Source organism: Stenella coeruleoalba (assembly GCF_951394435.1).
Source record: "Stenella coeruleoalba genome assembly, chromosome: 2".
Classification (NCBI taxonomy): domain Eukaryota; kingdom Metazoa; phylum Chordata; class Mammalia; order Artiodactyla; family Delphinidae; genus Stenella; species Stenella coeruleoalba.
Window position 1 is genome coordinate 85,193,291 of NC_137147.1, and position 20,922 is coordinate 85,214,212.

At 44.6% G+C, this 20,922-nt stretch overlaps 2 protein-coding genes across 9 annotated transcripts in view; one reads left to right on the forward strand and one right to left on the reverse strand.

Annotated features, from left to right (window-relative positions):
* CAPN3 (calpain 3) overlaps positions 1-8,380 on the forward strand; it is a gene marked incomplete at both ends in the record, with an annotated part of 47,786 nt that extends 39,406 nt beyond the window's left edge. For 2 of the 4 annotated variants that reach the window (XM_079906981.1, XM_079906982.1), the window contains 8 exons: positions 5,833-5,910; positions 6,288-6,345; positions 6,444-6,508; positions 6,991-7,059; positions 7,149-7,227; positions 7,447-7,563; positions 7,885-7,943; positions 8,354-8,380. In XM_079906981.1, coding sequence (XP_079763107.1) covers positions 5,833-5,910; positions 6,288-6,345; positions 6,444-6,508; positions 6,991-7,059; positions 7,149-7,227; positions 7,447-7,563; positions 7,885-7,943; positions 8,354-8,380 — 552 coding nt within the window. Of the gene's footprint in view, positions 1-1,349; positions 1,368-4,741; positions 4,856-5,832; positions 5,911-6,287; positions 6,346-6,443; positions 6,509-6,990; positions 7,060-7,148; positions 7,228-7,446; positions 7,564-7,884; positions 7,944-8,353 lie in introns of all 4 variants that reach the window. The other 2 variants (XM_079906980.1, XM_079906979.1) reach the window with 2 other exon arrangements.
* A 1,141-nt stretch (positions 8,381-9,521) lies between these two features.
* ZNF106 (zinc finger protein 106) overlaps positions 9,522-20,922 on the reverse strand; it is a 62,925-nt gene continuing 51,524 nt past the window's right edge. For all 5 annotated transcript variants that reach the window (XM_079906927.1, XM_079906925.1, XM_079906926.1 and 2 more), the window contains 7 exons: positions 19,495-19,686; positions 18,620-18,682; positions 17,460-17,579; positions 16,511-16,582; positions 15,618-15,689; positions 13,863-14,009; positions 9,522-13,423 (listed from right to left, as the gene is read on the reverse strand). In XM_079906927.1, the coding sequence (XP_079763053.1) occupies positions 13,367-13,423; positions 13,863-14,009; positions 15,618-15,689; positions 16,511-16,582; positions 17,460-17,579; positions 18,620-18,682; positions 19,495-19,686 (723 nt within the window). In that variant the 3' untranslated portion in view covers positions 9,522-13,366. The remainder of the gene's footprint in view (positions 13,424-13,862; positions 14,010-15,617; positions 15,690-16,510; positions 16,583-17,459; positions 17,580-18,619; positions 18,683-19,494; positions 19,687-20,922) is intronic.

The window sequence follows — 20,922 nt, forward strand, 5'->3', positions numbered from 1 at the left end:
AGTTTCCTACCCTGTAAAATAGGGATGGTAATATGTGCCTTGCAAGGCTTTTGTGAGCTTTGAATCAATGAGATCATGTACATGAAGGGTCTGGCAAAGCACGGGCCCTTAAATGGTGATTATTGTTCACGTGTTTTACATCTTACAAGGTACTTCTCACATGTGTCATCTCACTTGATCCTTGCAAGGTTTCTGAGATGTAATAATAAGGTCATTCTCCCTGATTTTCAAATAAGGAAGCAGAGGCTCAGTGGGGTTAAAGGGCTCCCTTGAATTCACAGAGCTCGTAAATGGCAAGGCTGGAACTCACATCCAGATTCTCTGAGCCCAGACTCAGGCTCTCTCCCCCATCCCATGCCAAGGCCTGTCCCCCCCAAAGGGTGGGAGACCCAGGGTTAGATGCACAGAGCTGGTGTGTGTTGGGGTCTCCTTGTGTTGAGGAGTCTTGTGACTGCCTTGGACTTTGGGCTCTGGCTAATTAATTGTCCCTTGTGTTCTGTGGGTGTGTCCTGGGCCAATAAGAGGAGGGCAAATGCCCCACTGAGTCATCTTCTGGGTAGTGACACTCATGGTTCTAATCCTGACCCTGTGCTAGTGGCAGATCTCCAAGTGCCTTCTGAATTATCACAGATGTTGGTTTTAGTATTAAGTGCATTTGGTGCTAGTCTCATCTTTTGAATGTCAGTAATCAGTGTATTTATCAGACGTTGCAAACTCAAAAGCTTACGGGGACTGGCAGGTCACCTACCTGAGTGGAGCAGGCAGGCATGGGGGTTTTGGTGTCCCTACACTGGTATATTTGCCTGTAGTTCTCAACTGACACTTGGTTTCAGTGTCGGAGAGACAACTGGTGTGGTGGTGTCTGTAGCAATCTGGAGGGTGCAGAGAGCTGCTGCTCCGAGCTCCCTGGATTGCTGTCACAGGGGGTCACAGGCCCGTGCAGCCTGCCAGACCTTCTAATTTTACCAAAAAAACAAAACCTGAAACTCTGTAAGTCAAATAAAATTCATTTTCAGGCCAGTTTGGGTGAGCCACTTTTTTTGGTGTTTTAGTAACCAACTTCATTAAAAGATACAAAACATCTGCCAGAAGATCCCCTTCCTTGGCCACGTCCAATAGCAGAGTGGACTATAGAAGCAAAGCCATAGCAGCCGCCAGTCTCTGGGCCTGGAGAAGTCTCTTCTCCTTTCACCCTCCAGGCCCATTTGGCTCCATGTGACCTGGATTTCTGGACCCTGGAACCTCACCCCACACTGAGGACCAGGTCACAGGGAAGCCAAAAGCCACTGGGTTTTCTGGGAACTTGCTTTTCACTTATTCTGCATTTATCATTTCCTTTCCTTGTGCAGAAGAAGAAAAAAACCAAGGTGGGTGTAAGAGGGTGAGTGGGCAGAGAGCACGGCATGTGCGTGCGCATGAGCATGCGTGCACTGGACTTGCCCCCTCCCCCCAGCCCTCCACCTCCTTCCCTGAGCTCCTGTGGCATCTGTGGGTACACAGCAACGATAGCTAATGCTTGCTGAGCGGAGGCTACGTGCCAGGCACTCTTCTAGGTGTTTTCCATGGATTCTCTCAACCCTCACGGCAACTCTGTCAGATTGGTACAGGCAGACCTCGGAGATATTGCAGGTTCAGTTCCAGACCAGCACAATAAAGCGAGTATCGGAATAAAGCAAGTCACACGAATTTTTTGGTTTCCCAGTGCATATGAAAGTTATGTGTACACTATACTGTAGTCTATTAAATGTGCAATAGCATTAAAACTAAAGGACATACCTTAATTAAAAATACTTTATTGCTAAAAAATGCTAATCATCATCTGAGCCTTCAGCAAGTCACAGTAGTAACATCAAAGATCACTGACTGCAGACCACCATAGCAAATAACATAATAGTGAAAAAGTTTGACATACTGCAAGAATTACCAAAATGACACAGAGACACAAAGTGAGCAAATGCTGTTGGGAAAATGGCACCGATAGACTTGCTCAACACGGGGCTGCCGCAAACCTTCCATTTGTAAAAGGGCAGTATTTGCAAAGCACAATGTAACAAGGTATGCCTGTACTACTATTATCTCCATTTTCAAAGGAAGAAAAGGTACAGGCAGATTGACGAACTTGCCCAAGACCACACAGCCAGTAAGTGGCAGAGCCAGCCCTTGGAACCAGGAGGTCTGGCTGGAACCAGGAGGTCTGGCTCTGCAGTCCGTGCTCTGAACCACCACGTTATATTGCCCGCTCATAAGAGGGAGGGAGAGGATGGCCCTCCGGTGAAAATGGGCCTGACATGGGGGTCCTGCACAAACCAGAAGGAGCACCTCTTCTTTTTCAGAAACCGGTTTGGCTAAGCTAAGCAAGGCTTGATTCTTGCGGGTAATGGCAATGGGTTCTGTTCCTCAAGGGACAGTGAGAGAGTTGTGTGAGGATTTCCATGCAGAGTGAGGGCCTTGTGATGCCAGCTGCCTGCTCAGCAGACAGGACGGCTCCTTCTCCCCCCTCTATTTCCCTGCCTGCTCCCCACTCCTCCTTTTTTCTTAGCTTTCTGCGGAAGGGGCGGTGAGGACGCCCAGAGGGGCTGTCACTGCCAGGGCTCTTGTTCCAGGTGAAGCCTGTTGCAAATCCCCTCCTAGACAGTGACCTCTCTCTCTGAACTAAGCCCCCCTAAGTCATAGGCCCTGATGGACTCTGCTTGCTGTGCGTGTCCAGACGGCAAAGGGGAAAGGGGAGGAGAAGCTTCACTGGCACAGCCCCAGAGGAGCTGCTCAACGTGACTGCTTTAAAGGGGAGAAATGAGGAGAGCTACCTGGGCAGCTTCCCCTCCTGGGTCTTAAGGAATAGTCCCTCCCGGGTGTCCTGGTTAAGACCACTTTGCTGTAAGAACACCATCACTAAAGGTGACCATGTGTGCTAAGAGCATCTCAGGGGCCTCAGATGAAAGCTTCCATCTGAGACCAAGGTCACTGTTTCCCTTGTGTGGTTTTGGAGCTCGAGATTACAACCTCATCCTTGCTCCATTCACCCCATAACCTCCCCATAGCCTTCAGGGTGGTAGTGCCCACAATAACGGTGCCCCTTTTAGAATTCTGGTTTGACCACCCAGAGTGCCATCCAGAAATGACTGACCTTTGGGCATCCTCAAGCCCACGGAGCAGTAGCCATAGGCTATCAGACAAGGTTTGGTGTTAGTGTTCATGACAGCGTCTGGAAGGATCCGTCATAGGGGTCCTCCGAGCACTGGTGCTGATGCAGACCAGAGCTGAGATTCCTCAAGCACCTAAGCACCTAACACTGCATATTAAGGCCCTGTGCTGGGGGTAAAATATACATTGTTTTCATTACAACAGTATCTACAAGGTAGGTGCTGTTATGATTCCCCTTTTATAGATGAGGATAAAGACTCAGAAGTACTTGCCTAAGGACACACAACTAATGGAACTGGAAATTGTATTTGTCTGCTCCGAAACCCATGTTTCTTGCCCTCAGCTCTCTGGTGCAGGCCCCTTATACTCTATTGCCTGTGTTGCCCAGACCCACACGTGGGCCCCAAGATGTGTGCCTGGCAGGGGTGCCCCATGGCCACACCATGTCCATGGGCACACATCCCCGCCTCAGACTGTGAGCCCCACTTGCTCTGCGATTCCCTACAACCATCAGTTACTTGAGCAAGACCCTTTGCTTGGAAGGCAGAGCAAGTCAAGGTACTTGGGGCCTGCTGGGAGCCAAAGCCAGGGAAGCTCTTTCCATAGGTCTGTCCATTTGTGCTGTCCCAGACAAACAGTATGGAAAGGCAAATGGGGACTCAGCGGTCAGGTTCCATTTCTGCTCTGAGAGACTCTGATTGCCCCCTTGCTCTCTGCCCTGCAGCCATCAGCCTAGCCTTTCTCTTCTGGCTTTCCTTGTGGGATGTATACACCAACCAGTACTGGCACAGCATGGCAGCTGCTCTCCACCCTTTTATATCCTCCTCACTTGCATGAGCATGTCTGGCAAATACCCCTTATATTTGTGTAGCATCTTAAATGTTTTTGCAATACAATTTTACATTCAGTATCCCATGTGATCCCCATAAGAGCCCAATGAGAAAGGCAAAGCAGGTTTTATCATCCCCATTAATGGATGAGTAAACCAAGTCCAGAGGATATTTCTCAGATGTGAGGGGTATGGCTGGGACGCCAGCCAAGTGTTCTGACCTCACTCACTGACCATGCCATTAATCAGAGTCCTTTTTTCAATGCATCCTCTGCCGAGTCCTAGAGGCTCCTTGGAGGTGCCTCAGTAGCTGCCACGGTGATGTGGGGATGCTGAGGGAAAAGAGCTCTGCCTTCTTCATCAAGCAGAGAAGCTCTGTTTTTAATGACTTCTGGGGAAATTTAATTTGAACAGGGCTTCCATTTGAAAAAAAAAAAATCTACAAAATACTTGAAAATCACTGCACTAGATCATGCTGCTTTTAGCATTCTTAGCATTTTCACGTGCAGTAACTACCTTGCTTAATCCTCATAATTCTACCATGAGGAGATAAGGAACTGAAGTCCAGAGAGACTTAGCATCTTTCCCCAAGTCACACAGCTTGTTAGTGGCAGAGATGGAGGTTGAACGGAGGTTCAGGAACTCCCAACTCTGCTCTTTCCCTCTCCACTGGACAAAGCTGGTCCAGGAGGGAGGTTGCCTCCTTGTGCCCGCTCAGCCAGTAATCCTTGTCTCCTTCCTGCCCCCTCCCTACTTCCCTCCTCTCTCCAGCCTATCATCTTCGTTTCAGACAGAGCAAACAGCAACAAGGAGCTGGGTGTGGACCAGGAATCAGAGGAGGGCAAAGACAAAACAAGCCCTGATAAGCAAGCGAAATCCCCACAGGTTTCCGAGCATGTGCATGAATGGGGTAGCCAACACACAACTGAGGTCTACCCTCTTGGGGTGCATGGGGGTTGGAGGGGCCACAGGGGTGGGGTGTCCCTTTAACATCTAGAGGTTTGGGTTTGTCCCACTGACCTTTTCTCTCATCAAGTTCTCCTAAAATCTGGGATGCTGCTTGGGTGAATGTCTTGGGGTTGGCTGCCACACCAAGCTGGTCCTAGGCCTGGGAAGGACAGGCCGAGCCTCCCCGCTGGAGCCCATCCAGCCAGGAAAGAGAGAGGGATGCAAAGCCTAAGACAGAAGCAGCTTGAGATGGAACAACTCCTGTTTCCTGGTGTCATTAACAATGGGGAGGATAAAGAATAGTAGTGGAAAAGGGGGATGACACCAGAAATGGAGTCCTCCAGAGCTCAGGGGACGGTGTTAGATGGGGGAGAGGTGATCATATAAAGCTTACAGGAGGTTATAGACTAAGAGGCGAAAGTCCACAGATAAATCCAGGGCTATCTCTATCCTGTAGTGCCCAACGGAGTGGGGAGGGGAGGAGGGTCCTCTGAAGATTTGGCCTTGATGACAGAGGCAGCTGGAGCTATCAGATTGGTCTGGCCCCCTCTGTCCTGCTGGGGCTGGTTTGGTTGGGATGGTCAGGCTCAAAACAGTGGAGGGGGCTCTAGCAGGTGGGGATGGGGGGAGAGGACCAAGAGGGCTGTCTACATGATTGCAGAGCTAATATACCTCCTCTGGTTAGAATGTCTGAGCTGCGGGGGTATGGAGTGAAGGCTCACCTGGGCCTAGACGATCCTCACTCCAGATCACCAGGTTCAGCTGAGAAAGAAGAGCATTTGCCCTGTACCCAGCTCCTGCTGCCACCTAGGGCTGTTTTAGGCACCTGGCTCCTTCAGTCCAGAGGAACTTTCCTCTCGGGTCTGTCCATCTCCCTGGTCCTCACCAACCAGTTTTCCTTTGTGCTTCCATAGTCAGAGCCCAGCAGCGCTGACCAGGAAAGTGAGGAACAGCAGCAATTCGGGAACATTTTCAGGCAGATAGCAGGCGACGTGAGTACCTCCAACCCCGACTCCCACAGACACTCCTCTCCTTAATTGCTCAATTTGCCAGTTATTTCATTATGGTTCAGTAGAGGTCATTTTGGCTTTTGGTGGAAACAGGGTGTATGAGTGTAGCGCAGAAATCCACAAGTGAAGTCCTCGAGTTTTTGACCAACACACCCACTGGGTGGCTCTGAGCTGCCCACTGCAGTCTGGACAGCTGAGGCTGCAGTGTGTCTTCCTCAGAAGAGCCCCTGCTTCCCCACGACAGAATAGCCCTGACAGGGACTTTACAACCATGGACAGCCGGGATTTGTTCTGCAAAGCCCGGGCTCCATCAGTTGCTGTACTTTTGAACCATGACTTTCTTCTCCCTACCTCCTCAGGACATGGAGATCTGTGCAGATGAGCTCAAGAATATCCTTAACAGAGTTGTGAACAAACGTGAGTGGCTCAAACTCTGTGAGAAACAGGTGGGTGGTGGGGGCAGTGTGTGTCCAGTTATCTGAAAGCAGCTCCTCACTCTTCTCCATACCTCCCAGATAAGGATCTGAAGACACAAGGCTTCACGCTGGAGTCCTGCCGTAGCATGATTGCTCTCATGGACGTATCCTTCCTGCCACCCCTTCCCAAGCCTCTGTCATCAGCCCCTGAGCAGCCTCTGGGGGCTAGGGCAACAAATGGGGTGGGGGGGCCCAGTCAAGCAGCGGGGCTCAAATTCATGCCCGAGGAAACATTTAAGGAGGCCCTGAGTTAGAACCTCCTGGCTGCTGGTCTGAAAGGGGCTGTTGGAGGAGGTACAGTTGGGAAGAACATTGGCCCCTGCTCTTAACCTCCGGCCTGGGATTCTGTCTGGGGCCCTAACGAAAGTGGTCCTTAGGAGAAAGGTTCCCTGGGTTATAGAGCAGGCATTAATTTTGACTCAGGAAGCATAGAGGGGGGTGTTAAATACCAGGACAGGGCAGAGTGGGATATCCTGGGCAAAGCTCTCCTATGGGGCTACTTTCCCTGCACAGCCGCCTAGAAAGCCCTCTCCCCATCCAGGGGGATTTTGCTATGTGCCCTGTAGCCCTGACTTCCTTCCTCCAGACAGACGGCTCTGGGAGACTGAACCTGCAAGAGTTCCATCACCTCTGGAAGAAGATTAAGGCCTGGCAGGTGGGATGAGAGAACGAAGGTGGGAGTGAGGAAGGGACTGATTCAGAGATTCAGTGTGCGACCCCTGTCCTCAAATTTTCTATTGCCAGAAAATTTTCAAGCACTATGACACAGACCAATCCGGCACCATCAACAGCTACGAGATGCGAAATGCAGTCAATGACGCAGGTGTGGGGAAGAAAGGGGGTGGCCAGGATGCGGACTGGAGCCGGTGGGAGCAGGAACGGGAGGGGAGGATGGGGCCACTTGGGCCCTACTAGAGAAAGGAATGAGAGAGGGCTTCTCGCTTTCCTCTCCCAGGCCCCAGAGTGACCAGGAGGCAGGGGAGATAGCACACAGGCCTAAGGGCTCCAAGCCTACCCCATCTCTCCTGTGCTCCCCCCACAGGCTTCCACCTCAACAACCAGCTCTACGACATCATCACCATGCGCTATGCAGACAGGTCCATGAACATTGACCTCGACAGCTTCATCTGCTGCCTCCTCAGGCTGGAGGGCATGTTCAGTAAGTGGACAGCTACCCTTTTGCTCTCTTTGCCCCTCCTGCCCCCTCTCCTGCAGCGACAGCTGTGGTGGCGGGAATCTCCACTAACTGACCTACTGTATGACCTTGGACAAATCCCAATCTACTGTATTCAGATTGAACAAAGGTGAAGGGCCTCTTCAGGCTCAGAATGGGATGGCAAAGGGAGGGTTACGGGTGGTACTCTGCCTGGTAGATTTCTGTGCTGAAGAGCAGCACTTAGCACACAGTTAAGAAAAGGTAGAGCAGTGGAGGGGGACTGAGCCTTTAACTGGCCTCTGGCCTGTGCGTTCTTCCACACAGGAGCTTTTAATGCATTTGACAAGGATGGTGACGGTATCATCAAACTCAACGTTCTAGAGGTAAAGCCTAATAGAAGCCGTACAATCCCCCTGTACCTTAAAATTCGAGGTAGAGGAATCCATGAGGAAGACTGGACACACTATGCACTCCTCACTTCCCAATGGTGGTGGAGGGATGGGATGGGAAAGGAACATAAAGGGAAGCTCACGGCTCAGCAGGATGTGGCTCATCGGGAACGAGGACTGGGGGAAGGCTCCAGGGAGGCCTCAGTTCTACAATGACTTTATGGTGGAAAATATGTACCTTCTAGGAGAGATCTGTGGGAAGGATGCAGTACACCGCTGTTCCTCAGAAAATCTTCCCAGTGTCTGGCATGCTGGGGGCTGTCCCTTTCCTCTACCCCGTTAGATCCCTAGGGCTGGGCTCCCTTTTCTTGTTTGCATTCTGATCTTGGGACTTCCTCTTTCAGTGGCTGCAGCTCACCATGTATGCCTGAACCAAGCTGGCCTCATCCAAGGCCATGCAGGATCACTCAGGATTTCAATTTCACCCAACAGAGCTAGAGCCACTTACCTCAAAGGACACAGTAGCTGCACCCTCAGCAGACCTCCAGGCACCTCATCGGTCTTGTTCCTCCTCTACTCACTTCCTTCTCAGCCTCAGGGTATCTGTCCATCTGTCATGCCCAGCCTCACCCTTTAGTTAAGGAATGGGGAAGGGAGAACAACTCTGTCCCTGTGCCACATGGAGGCAAGTGTCTCTGTCTGCCTCAGCTAGCCATGGCCCAGTGACAGCTTTGCTTGGAGTCTGAGTGGCCTCAGCTCTGAAGCAAGCACTCCCTTTAGCTTGCCCTCGGCTGTTCGCAGAAGCATTTGCCAGTGGCACTCAACACTTCCTGGTGCTAGAGCCCTCTATCACCTTTATATTCTCCCAGTCCCGGGACAGCAGCCCAATGAGCATTTGGTTCTGCCTGACTGTTTCAGGATGGGCCTGCTCCAGAGTAAACTAGCTCGGCGGAAGAGGGTTGGACACTTTGGGTTATCTGACTCATAAGTTTGGTTGCATTTTGAAAAAAAGTTGATCTAAATAAAGGCACCTGTATAGCTGGCTTGATCGTGTTTTGTTTTCTCACATTTAGATGTCAGCCACAGCAGGGATGAGTAGCTCCAATCTTACCCATCACGTATAGAGAGCCGTAGTTTCAGAACACAGCAATGGAAAATACACACATACACAAATAAATCCTAAACCCCGCTTTAATCATGGCTTTTGCTATTTCTTGAGCACAGGAATCAGTCAAATACTTTCCAAGACACATGAGGAAAGGAAGGGGAATAGCTGTTGGTGTCTAGATCAAGACAAAATGGGTCACCTATAACCAGAGGGGCCAGTTACCTGAGTGTAATGGAGCAGAGATAAAGTTTTTAATCCTAGTTCCTCCACTAATATTGACCTACTGTATGACCTTGAACAAATCCTTATATGTAGCGGTCCGCCGAGCTTATATGGACCATGATCTGTGGCATATCTACAACCATCTTTCATTTTCTACCCCATTTCCTTCTTGTTCTCTATATCAATGTGGAAGAGAAGGGTTTGTCTGTGAATATGAATATGCAGATAAGGTAACAAAAATAAACAATTAGTAAAAGTACTTTATTTTCCCCTTATATTTGCTTTATATCTTGCTTTACAAAGTTAGGAAGTTTGCAGCTTTATACCAAAATGTAAGAAGGCTAAGCTATTTGCTTATAAACATTTTTGCAGTCAAGTGTCATCTGATTTAATTCTTCTAACCCATATTCAATTAAAAAAAAAAAATCAGACACCAAGGGTGCTGGCACAGCTCTAGGGCACATATTTCTCTTGAGTAGGAGGAAGATCTTCAACAGCCTTTCCTCCTTGACTCCCTCCTCCCCCAATTCAGTTGGGCTACTACCTTGAATTTAGAGGAAATCTGGGAAACGTTAGTCACCATGTGACCCAGCAAGGCCACATACTTGGGGGTTGGAGGTGAGGTTAGAGGTTATTGTCTGGTAAGCAGTAGGTTTGGTTTAATCAGGATTTCACATCCACTTGTATATGGAACTCAGTATAACCCAAATCATCTCTACCACAACTTCTAATTCTAACCATTAGACAGCTTCTCTGAAATCCTGAGGAATCTGATGATTTGGGGCAGGGATAAAATCACTGTTTTAACAATGTGACAGGCATGGCCTTCTTAACAGTTTTAGGAGTTCTCCTTTAGGTAACAGGAACAAAATTTATAAGACAGCGTATATAAATTGCAAACCAGAGGGTACATGCTGTTTAAATCCCACTTCACAATATACTTTCATTTCCCCTCCAATGAATTCTCTTCCATAAAATATACCATACCATTCCGCTAAGTTTTGTACACCTACTCCCACCAAATCATCCACATACCTAGTCACTAAAGTTGTGCACTGTATAATCTACCAAAAAGAAAAAAAAACAAAAAACCCTTTGTTAGGCAAATAACCACTTAAATGGCAGTGATGTTGCCTATAAATTATAGATAGGTCAGGAGCTCAACACTCAACTGCTAACTCTTCTGAGGCAGAAAAAAAATTCTCCACAAAAGCAGAAGTGTAATAGCAATGACGTTCTCTCAAATTCAAGTAACATCAGATCAAGATAACTTTGTACTGTGTTTAACTGCTTTATACTGAGTAGAGCCGTATACCAAAATTTTGAACCTGATTAAAAACTTCAGGATAAAACTTGAAGTGACTGATATGTCATCAGAATAAACTGCCATTAAAACCCGAGCATATGCGCACAAAAGCATTTATGCTATGGTTCTCTTGTCTTCTAGCTGTCAGAGGTGAACACGAGTGATTAAAAACAACATTCTAAAAATGGCCTCCAATTCCTTATAAGAAATGAGTTGTGTTTTGTCAGGTCATGTAATAATTGCCTTCCTCAACTAAGTACTAAATATCAGAGCCAACACAAATCCCTGAGCCACTGCTCTACTCTGAGGGGGAACAGAAGGCCAGAATCAGCCAACACGTTGTAGAAGACTTAAAACAAGACTTTTGCATAACTTTCAAGACACTTAAAAGTCATAACGTACAACCATAAGCAGTCAAGATGCTTATGGTGCCTTTATTTCTAAACAGGTGGCTACAACAGTGCATTGAGGGCAATATACTAACCTGGTGTTAAACGAATTTTATGCATTCTTGAAACAAAAACATTATTGCCACGGCTTCAAAGAAAATTCTTGTGAAATGAGAAAAAGTATTACAAGTATAGGTGCCCACGCGCATACACATGTACAAAGAACATCCACAACTGCACACGTAAAGGCAGACAGACTGTGCGCGATTCTGTGAAAGTTAAAATCAAATCAGTTTTTACTGATTCTATCAGTCTGTTCATACCTACAGTTCCCCATGACTGCCCAACACCTCATATACCCCCTTCTAGCTGTACGGAGGCTCCACCACTCTCATCTTTTCAGACATGTCCTCAGGCAGGACAGAAGGGCACCTACGCAACAGAGTATGCAAGACTTCCTCAGCACACTGCCCAGCCAACGCGGAAATGTGGGTTCACTACAGCCCAAAGGAAAATGCTAGGTTTAGCAATAAATCCAAACGTACTTTCCTGGGAATCACCATTCCCAAACCCACAGAACAGCTTAGCTTCTCTGGTCACCTGTACAGGAAATGGGGTGAGAGATGGGAATGCTTGCTCTCAGACAGAAACAGCACACATAAACTTTATGCAACAGGATCTTCTCTGTTCTCTCTCAAGTATCATGCAAATCTCAATAGTGTGGTCAACACAAGAGTTCTGCCATTCATAAGGACAGAAGTAAACAGCTTGTGGAGCCATTCATTATCTAGATGTAGCTCCTAGATTAGTTCTTAATGTTTTTTTTGGATCCAGTGAGAACCACTGGAGGCTTCCCTGGAAAAAAACACCTACTTAGTCTTACACACAATTCCGGGGGTTTGGATACCCTCTTGAAACCTATCCATGAACCCCTGGGGAAGTCCCCCTGCCCCAGAGCCTGAGTGAAGACATGTGAGTAGAAGTGTGTGCACTAAGATGGGTGGAGATAAACCTGGATGCTCTGCAGTCCTAGGAAAGAATAGGCATCACATCTGAAGCTTGGTATGTGGCGCTGGGCTCTTCTCCCTTTTCCTCTCTCTCTCTGTAGAAACTTTCGGAGTTTTGAGAATCTAGAAACAAAAGGCTGGAAAGCAACGCCTCCATGGCTTCTCTTAAGAGTCCAGAGAAAATCCAAAAACAAAGCAGTCTCATGAAGGCTTTGTTCATTTGGCTGCTCTCAATGGACAGGTAGGGTCTTTCCCTTCATCCTACTCCACCCTTCCCAGCTAGTGGGGAGATGAAGGCAAGACATTGGTCTTTAAGAAGCCTGCCTGAGGCCTTGAAAACTATATTCAGATGCTTTATCCTGACTCCCCCATTTGGGTACTGCGGGTGGGTGGAAAGTACCCTGTGAACCCAGAGGAAGTATATGATGGCTACTGTCAGTCTAGGCACAGCCAGAGAATAGAAGAGTGGGGTTTGGCAATGAAGTAAATGAAAAGGTTTCAAACCCACAGCCCGCCTGGAGAGTCAGAAGCTGGAAAGAGAGATAAAGGTTATACCTCCAGTTCGAACAGCCTGCCAATACCTGCAGTGAGTGCCCAGGTCTAACAGTGAGATTTCCAAGCAGACATTAGGTCTATGCACTGCCTTGAACTGAGCACTCTATCAAAATCTGCAGAAGTTCAATAGGAAGTACTGTCTGTAAGGACTTGTCATTATGTGATTTGCTGCCTGAGTTCCTAAAATATAATCAGCAGAGCAGTTACTTTAACTGTTAAAAACCTATTGTGTGTCCCTTTAGCATTTAAAGCCAGCTCTGTCTATCTACAAAGAGCATACTGAAACACACTGTACATAATTGTTAAGAAAGGGAACTATTTGCTTCCAATTTAAATATCCAGCTGTTACAATTAACTGATTGTAATAATTAAGGAGAAGTTAAAACTGATCCTAAAAATCTAGCACTGGACAAATTTGTACTTAAATGCCTGCCTATAGGTTTAAACCATCATAAGAACAGAAACTAACAATCACCGACTGAAATCAATAAAATATACATATGATTAGGGTCAAACCGGGTAGCCAATTAAGATCTGTATTTTAATAATCATCTGGAGAACACCAGTAGCATAAATTACTATATGCCATGCTGTCCCAGAAGAGTATGGTTCCTTAAAAATCTGTTTAAATCTGACAGACCTCCAGCAAGAACTTAGAAGTGTAACCTATCACCCCATAGAGCTGCCCAGACTTATGCTAGTGGTAAGCCTGGCTAGTAACCACTCTCTCCTTCCCTGATTCACTAGGGAAGGGAAGACACTGGCCTGTGTAAGGGGCTGATGTGAAATTAGTTCAACTAAAGACTTCCCAACATGGGAGGCAAAAAACTTCATGAATCAATTTTGCTGTCATCCTCAGCATGTTGTTCAATGTGTCCTGCAGCATCCTAGGAATAAAGGGAAAAGGGCCCATGAGAGAAAGGATGGTAGGAGGACAAGAGAAAGTCAAAGCCAGGGAGCTTCACAGGTACATTCTAAGATCCATACATGAAAGGCAGTTAGGACCCAGTACTCTAATTTACATGGAACTGCGCACTTAAAGATGAGTTCTTAACAAGAGCACTGTAATAAACCTCTAGGTTCAGTTACTGGACTGGAAACATGTGAAAACATTCTCTTTAGGCTCTTTCTCAAAAACTACCTGTTCTTCATTTGAAACCTCATTAAGCTATACACCAAATCCCTGGATAGTAATAAAAAGAAAAATGCCTACACTCTCCCTGTTTATTGCAATTGTGAACATTCTAATAAGGCAAAAAAGGTTTACTGAACCCTGCTATGAGCAGTCAAATGACCCCAGGTTGACCTCAAATCCCACTGATGTACCTGTTTGGATCCTTTCCTAGCAGTAAAAAAAGCATCACAGTTCTTCCAGCGACATTTCAGAGTTTGAAAGTTCGGATTTGTATGGTCAGTCAGCAAATGTTGTTTTAAATGATCTATAACGCCAAATATCAGAGAGCAACCGTGCCACTGGAGAGAAACAGAATGAAAAGGTAAGTTATAAAGAGCATGGGAAACATGCAATGAGAATATTCCTCACTTGCATCCTGTAAGTAAGCCCCTATTCTTTAATTTATTCTTGGCTAGGAAATTCAACAAAGCGAAAGGTAACCAAATGAATCATCAATTTAATGAGAAACTTGAAAAGACTGGGAAGTCTTTTGACAGTACAATATTTTGAGAAGGCAAAGCACTAAGGCAGCCATTACATCATTAGATAAGGAAGCTGTTAGCAAATACTGACTGACAAGTTACATAAAATTCAATTTAAACCATACTTATGCTTTATCGTGCCATCATAAAATGAGTTTCTTAGTCCATTTATTTAAGAAAGGCAAAGAGCTTTCCTGCAATACTTAAAGGGTTATTTTTAACAATTCTAAGAACTGTTGACTTGTAAACTTGAAAATACAAATGTCTGATAAAGAAAACTACATTTGTGGAAAAACTTGTAGAAAACTGCCAAGGAAGCCTGACTTTACTAACAATTTTTATTACTTGAATCAAGTCTTGTGATACCTATTTTTTTTTTTTTTTTACTGTATTATAAATGTGGCTATGTTTCAATTGTTAGTCAGAAAGCATAAAGACTCTTTGTCTTGGCTTTTTTTCCCTACAGGCTTGTAAGAAATCCTATGATTCTCATTCTAACATGTTCATTTCTAAAAAGTAATGCAAATTTGAGTTTCTCCTCTGTAAGCACTATTCCAACCCCCCAGCTTTAAAACCAGAAGGTATTTTCCTCGTTTCTCTAGATAAGTTAAGTCTATTTGTATATTCTGGAGCCTGTTGTACTAGATTTTGCTTGTCTTCACTGAGAAGACTAAAAATCAAAGATAGTGATGTGTAAAAAGCTGAAAAGTAATTAGGCCAGAGACAAACCCAAAATCAAATTTTAAAATGGAGAGCATCCAGTTCATTTCATCAATGCTGAAAAAGGAGGTCAGGGTTTAGGGGAAAAAAAATTCAGTGCCATCAACTTTTCTCTGGTCACAACTAACTATTAGAACTGATGAAACAAATTAAGGCTTATAAGAAACAGTATGAAAGTTTTGAGGGTTAATCACCAGCTCCCACCCAAAAATAAAAACCACGCAATTTAGCCTAGTAAACTGAGGTTTAAAACTTCAAACATGCAAATTTTTATCTGCCTATTCCTCAAAAACCAATGAGGAACAAACCAAACTATACATGTAATGCCTGAGGAATGGGTAAAGTATTGTGGGCAGGTCATGAAAATAAGCACTTATACTTTTCTTTCACACACTTCTGTACTGTTGATGTTTTTGTAGGCATGTATCAATAGAGTAATAAAACAAAATAAAAAACACAAAAGAGATAAACTTTGAGTGGATACTCAAATATGCTTTATATCTAATCCTAAGATTAGACTTTTCATTACAGAAGTATGGAAGCATTTTATGTAGTTTTTAAAAAATAAGCTTATTTGTCCTACAGCGGAAGGCAAAAGTAGACGCTCAATATAAAAATGCTAAACCGATGATAATGAAGATCTATAAATTGGCCTGGGGTTGTGCAACATCTAAGTCTGGTGACAAGAACAGTTTCACTCCTTACCCAGCAGCGGTAATTCTGCATCAGATTCAGCCTCACGGCCTGAATACTGCCATCATAACAGCCAGTATAAATCTAGAGAAAAAGGTTTATCACATCAGACCAAAACAACACACAATAAAACTACTACAATCATCCTCAAAATAAGAGTCAAAAGTTACTGGTATCAGCTACAACAACAAGAAAACCTAAACCTAAACCCAAACCAGCCCCAGAGTACCATAATGGGAAAGTATCTTGTAGATCTTCTAGTCTGGACACTTTGAAGCTGTGCTCCTTAGAGAGCCACTCTTGGGATTGTGGCTGAGACCGGAAGTGGCAGGGATCAGAGGCACCACTTATACTTTAACTGGTGTAGCTCTGGCTTCTACTGGGCATTGCATATTAGGCATCTGTATTTCATTGGAACAAAAGGTTCTACTGCTTAAAGTCTGAAAAACATCCATTCTGGTTCAACCTCAAAATTTAAAAATAAAATAAATCAAGGATTAGCAGGGTTACATGAGTTAGCTTCTACTTTTAGGTCTGCTATAACTATGCCACACTGGCCAAACCTCCTGACTCTATTCCAATGTACTGTCCAGATCATAATGTCACTGAAAAAAGCACCACTCAATTTTTTTTTTTGGAAACATCTTAAATTTACCTTCTATTTAATGGTGGTATTATATTTTGTATTGTAATTATTTTAGCTCTTAATAAAAAAAGGAATATTCAACAGCATTACTGGGTTTTCAATATTATAATACCAAGAGATAGAAAGACATTCAGTAATGAGGCATATCAAAAACAGATGTCATTTTTGGAAGTGACAAGTAGTAACATTATTAATAGTTTGTACAATTTTTAGTAAACACATTCAAAGGCAAATATGTGGCACAGCAAATTATACTCACCATACTTTTATGGATGGTCATACACATAATCATGTCTTTGTGTCCTCCATAAACTTGCAATCGATCATGTGACTTGGGTGGAGGAAAAAAAAAAGAGAGAGAATTAAGGTTATTTATACCTTGTGTTTAACAGGCATAGTCCCTGAAGGCCTTTGAAAGGTTTAAAACTACACCTGAGGTACCAAGCTGAAGTACCAGTAGCATGTTAACAGAAACATAATCTAACAACTCCTTCTCCTCATGGGAAGAGCTGGTAACTGGAAAAAATAAAACCAATTTCTGTGTAGTGTCAAAGTCTCAAACCTGAAATTGCACACAAAGAGAATCAGACAGGTGTTACAGACTACAGCTGCTCTCCATAAACCATTTAAATTTTTTTTTGACACCATTTAATTTTTTAAAAAAAATAAATCTATTTATTTATTTATTTATGGCTGTGTTGGGTCTTTGTTGCTGTGCACGGGCTTTCCCTAGTTGCAGTGCGCGGGCTTCTCATTGTCATTGCTTTTCTTGTTGTGGAGCACTGGCTCTAGTTGTACAGGCTTCAGTAGTTGTGGCATGTGGGCTCAGTAGTTGTGGCTTTCAGGCTCTAGAGCTCAGGCTCAGTAGTTGTGGCGCACGGGCTTACTTGCTCTGTGGCATGTGGGATCTTCCCGGGCCAGGGCTCGAACCTGTGTCCCTTGCATTGGCAGGCAGATTCTTAACCACTGCGCCACTAGGGAAGCCCACCATTTAATTTTTAACACGTGTGAGCCTGACCAGGTATCTCAGAGTAGTGTTTCTGAAAGCATCCTCCAAGGACCAGCTACTTCATAATCATCTATAGCACTTGTGAAGAACTCAGATTCCTGAGTTCCACCCCAGCCTTTCCATATAGAAAAATCAACACCAAATCCAAATAGACAGTCTTCCCAAGTCATTCAAGCAAAATACTGGGTCTAAATTCTACCTGTAATTCATAGACACGAACAAATTTATCCAGGCAAGCAGTCACCATCACTTTTCCTAGGATATTCACCACAGTCACTGCATGATTGTGACCTTTATAGATCCGTACAAGCTCGCCAGTCTGCATCAGAAGAGAGATAAGAGTCACTAGACTGACCTTCAAGATTCCTTCCGACTTTTGAGATTTATAATTCTGTAATCCTAGAAGACATAATTCTGAGACTACTTGTACAAACGTAGCTGTACTAATTTTAACAGATGAAGCACTCCCACAAGCATTTTTTACTTTTACAAAATGTATGCACTGTATCTTTTTTTAAATAAATTTATTTATTATTTTTGGCTGAGTTGGGTTTTTGTTGCGCGTGCAGGCTTTCACTAGTTTTGGCGAGTGGGGGCTACACTTCATTGTGGTGAGCAGGCTTCTCATTGCTGTGGCTTCTCTTGTTGAGGAGCACTGGCTCTAGGTGCGTGGGCTTCAGTAGTTGTGGCTCACAGGCTCTAGAGCGCAGGCTCAGTAGCTGTGGCGCACGGGCTTAGTTGCTCCGCGGCATGTGGGCTCTTCCCGGCCCAGGGCTTGAACCCATGTCCCCTGCATTGGCAGGGGGATTCTTAACCACTGCACCACCAGGGAACCCCTGCACTGTATCTTGATGGAGAGAACCCCAAGTCACAGAAAGAGAAGGGCCACAGCTATGTGTGTATGTATTTTATAGCTTTTGAAGTATATTCACTTTTATCATTTCACTGCATCTGGACATGTCCCTGAGGCTGGATAACCCCCAGGTTTACAGACTAAGAACTGAGCTTCAAAAGCAGCCTCTATGACCTGAGCAGAGTCTCTTGGCTGTTTTTACTTGTGCTATTTTAAACTATGTATCATATCTACTTTCTTAGAGCCTCAGATGCTCAATTTATCTCATGTTTAGATGAGGCATTCAAACTAAACCTTACGTAAATTTTGAGTCTATTCCCCACTAAGAATTTTGATGAGGTCAGAATTTCTACAGTACTTAATATTATCCAAGAGCTTATGCGCAGGGATTATTATTAAGTCTTTCACTAGAAAAAGGGCTTAATTTAAATTGCAAGAGGTCTGAGGCATCCTTTAAGCTTCAATCATCATTCTACTAAAGATTTCTTCACACCAACATGGCTTACGTGAATGTTGTGGGCATGGACTGACTGATCACTGGAGCCACTGAACACAAGGTCATTCACCACCTTAAAGAAAAAAAATTCAGTTAATGAGATTCGATATAACGTTCTGAGTTTCCTTTAACTTGTAATACACATTAGCAAATTCTACTTCCCACCCTATTTTGAGATGAGCATGAACGAGGTATGAAATAAGTTTCTCAGACAAATTTTCTGAACTGAAACTTATGTGCTGCCACCCAGTACTGTGATGAATTGACAATGTACTACTGGGTTTGTTGCTTCTTCGGAATGATTACGAAGCAGCCTAGAAGGGCATTCGAGTATATCTACGTTCTACAATAAGATACAATTTTATTTGTCTCTTGGTTAATATATTAAAAAACAGTATGTCCTGTGGTAATCCAAGCCTAAAGAAAAGGGTCATAGGGACTCCTCTGGTGGCGCAGTGGTTAAGAATCCGCCTGCCAATGCAGGGGACATGGGTTCGAGCCCTCGTCCAGGAAGATCCCACATGCTGCGGAGCAACTAAGCCTGTGCGCCACAACTACTGAGCCTGCGTTCTAGAGCCCACGTGCCGCAACTACTGAAGCCCGCACACCTAGAGCCCGTACTCCGCAACAAGAGAAGCCACCGCAATGAGAAGCCTGCGCACCACAAGGAAGAGTAGCTCGCACTCACTGCAACTAGAGAAAGCCCGTGCGCAGCAACGAAGACCCAACACAGCCATAAATAAATAAATAAATTTTTTAAAAAAAGAAAATAAAAAAGGATAGTAATCTGTATTCTAAATAAGGCATTAGACAACATGGTAAATTTCATTCAAACCCTTCTATTTGTACCAGACAATGAACTCCTATTTTCTGCACTATACTTGCCTTCATGCAGAGAATGGTTTTGCTGTGGCCCTCCAGAGTTCTAAGGAGCAGTCCATTCCGTGCATCACGCACACTAATGGTACAGTCATAAGACCCCACAACCAGCAGCTTTCGGGCACCTTCCTGAGCTGTGGCAAGACAGCTGACAGCCCGAGGGCCATGGCATTCAAAGATTTCAAGTCGTTTGTTGTTCTGAAAAATACACCACCATTATATGAAGTAAAAGCAACTTAGTTGGAAAAACTCAACATCAACTAACCCAAATCACTACCTTGATACAAACTCTAAATTCTAACACCAGTAAGTTCTCATATCTACTCCCTATCCCTAACTCCCCAACCTCTGCCATTCCTATTCCAACACTCCGCATTCATGACTCCTTCCTTCCTGATTCTAGTGGGGACAGTCTTACATTATAAACTCATTTCTACCTTTGACCCGCACTATCCTGATCATAATTAGAATTTGGTTCTTTTATGCCCTCTCTCACTTCCCTTAAGTTAATGATAATGAATGATAAACCTTTTTTTCATATTTGAATACACTTTCCACAGACCCAAGAACTCTGTTTTTTTGTCATCCAAAATTTATGCACTATGCCATGATTGTTTCCAAAATTCTCTTTGAGAACTACCTTCTTAGACAATCTGAGTCTCTCATTCTCCACCTTTCTGTTATTCTGACCTTCTTCTGACTTCTGGTTCTATGTCTATCTCTCATGACATCAGTTAAGTTAAACTACAGAAGCCTTTGTATCAGTCAGAGTGGCATGGTCACATCCTGAATTCCCAAACATTCCTTTACCTCAGATTTTAGACTTGCTTCCCTCATTCCCAAACCAAACTTGTTCATAAAGTTTCCTACTTCCCCAAAACTCTAAAGAGGTAGTTTAAGGTGAGTGCACGAGATAAAACTCCTAGAAACTAGGCAAGAGCAGCAGCTGGGAGCCTAGAGAGCTGAGCATCAATCTCAGTCATCTTGAGATGCTGGGGAGGTAGATCAATGGAGTTCAGGGCCCAATGGCGGGAAGGCCCAGGTAAACAGCCCATGCTTTCTGTTGAGCCCCAGAAAGCACTGCGTTCCAGGAGTATGGGCAAAACAGAAAAGGTCCAGCCCTAACAAGGCTTCAAAATTCATCTCTCTGCAGAAACTCTCAAATCTCTGTCTCAAAGTCCATCTTTGCTGGGGCTTTTAAACCATTTAAAGACCATTTCAAAAAAATAAAAGTAAAGACCATTCCCATTTGAATTTGTCATCATCTTGCCCCAAAACTTCTACCTACCTTTGATTACCTTAATCTCACAAAATAGAAGAGAACTGGGTAATTATCAAGTTTTATCCTTTAAAATATTTTAAATCTATTCTGTCTTCATTTCTATTGCCCTAACCAAATCTAATCTACGTTGTTAGCACTTTGCATTTAGAATG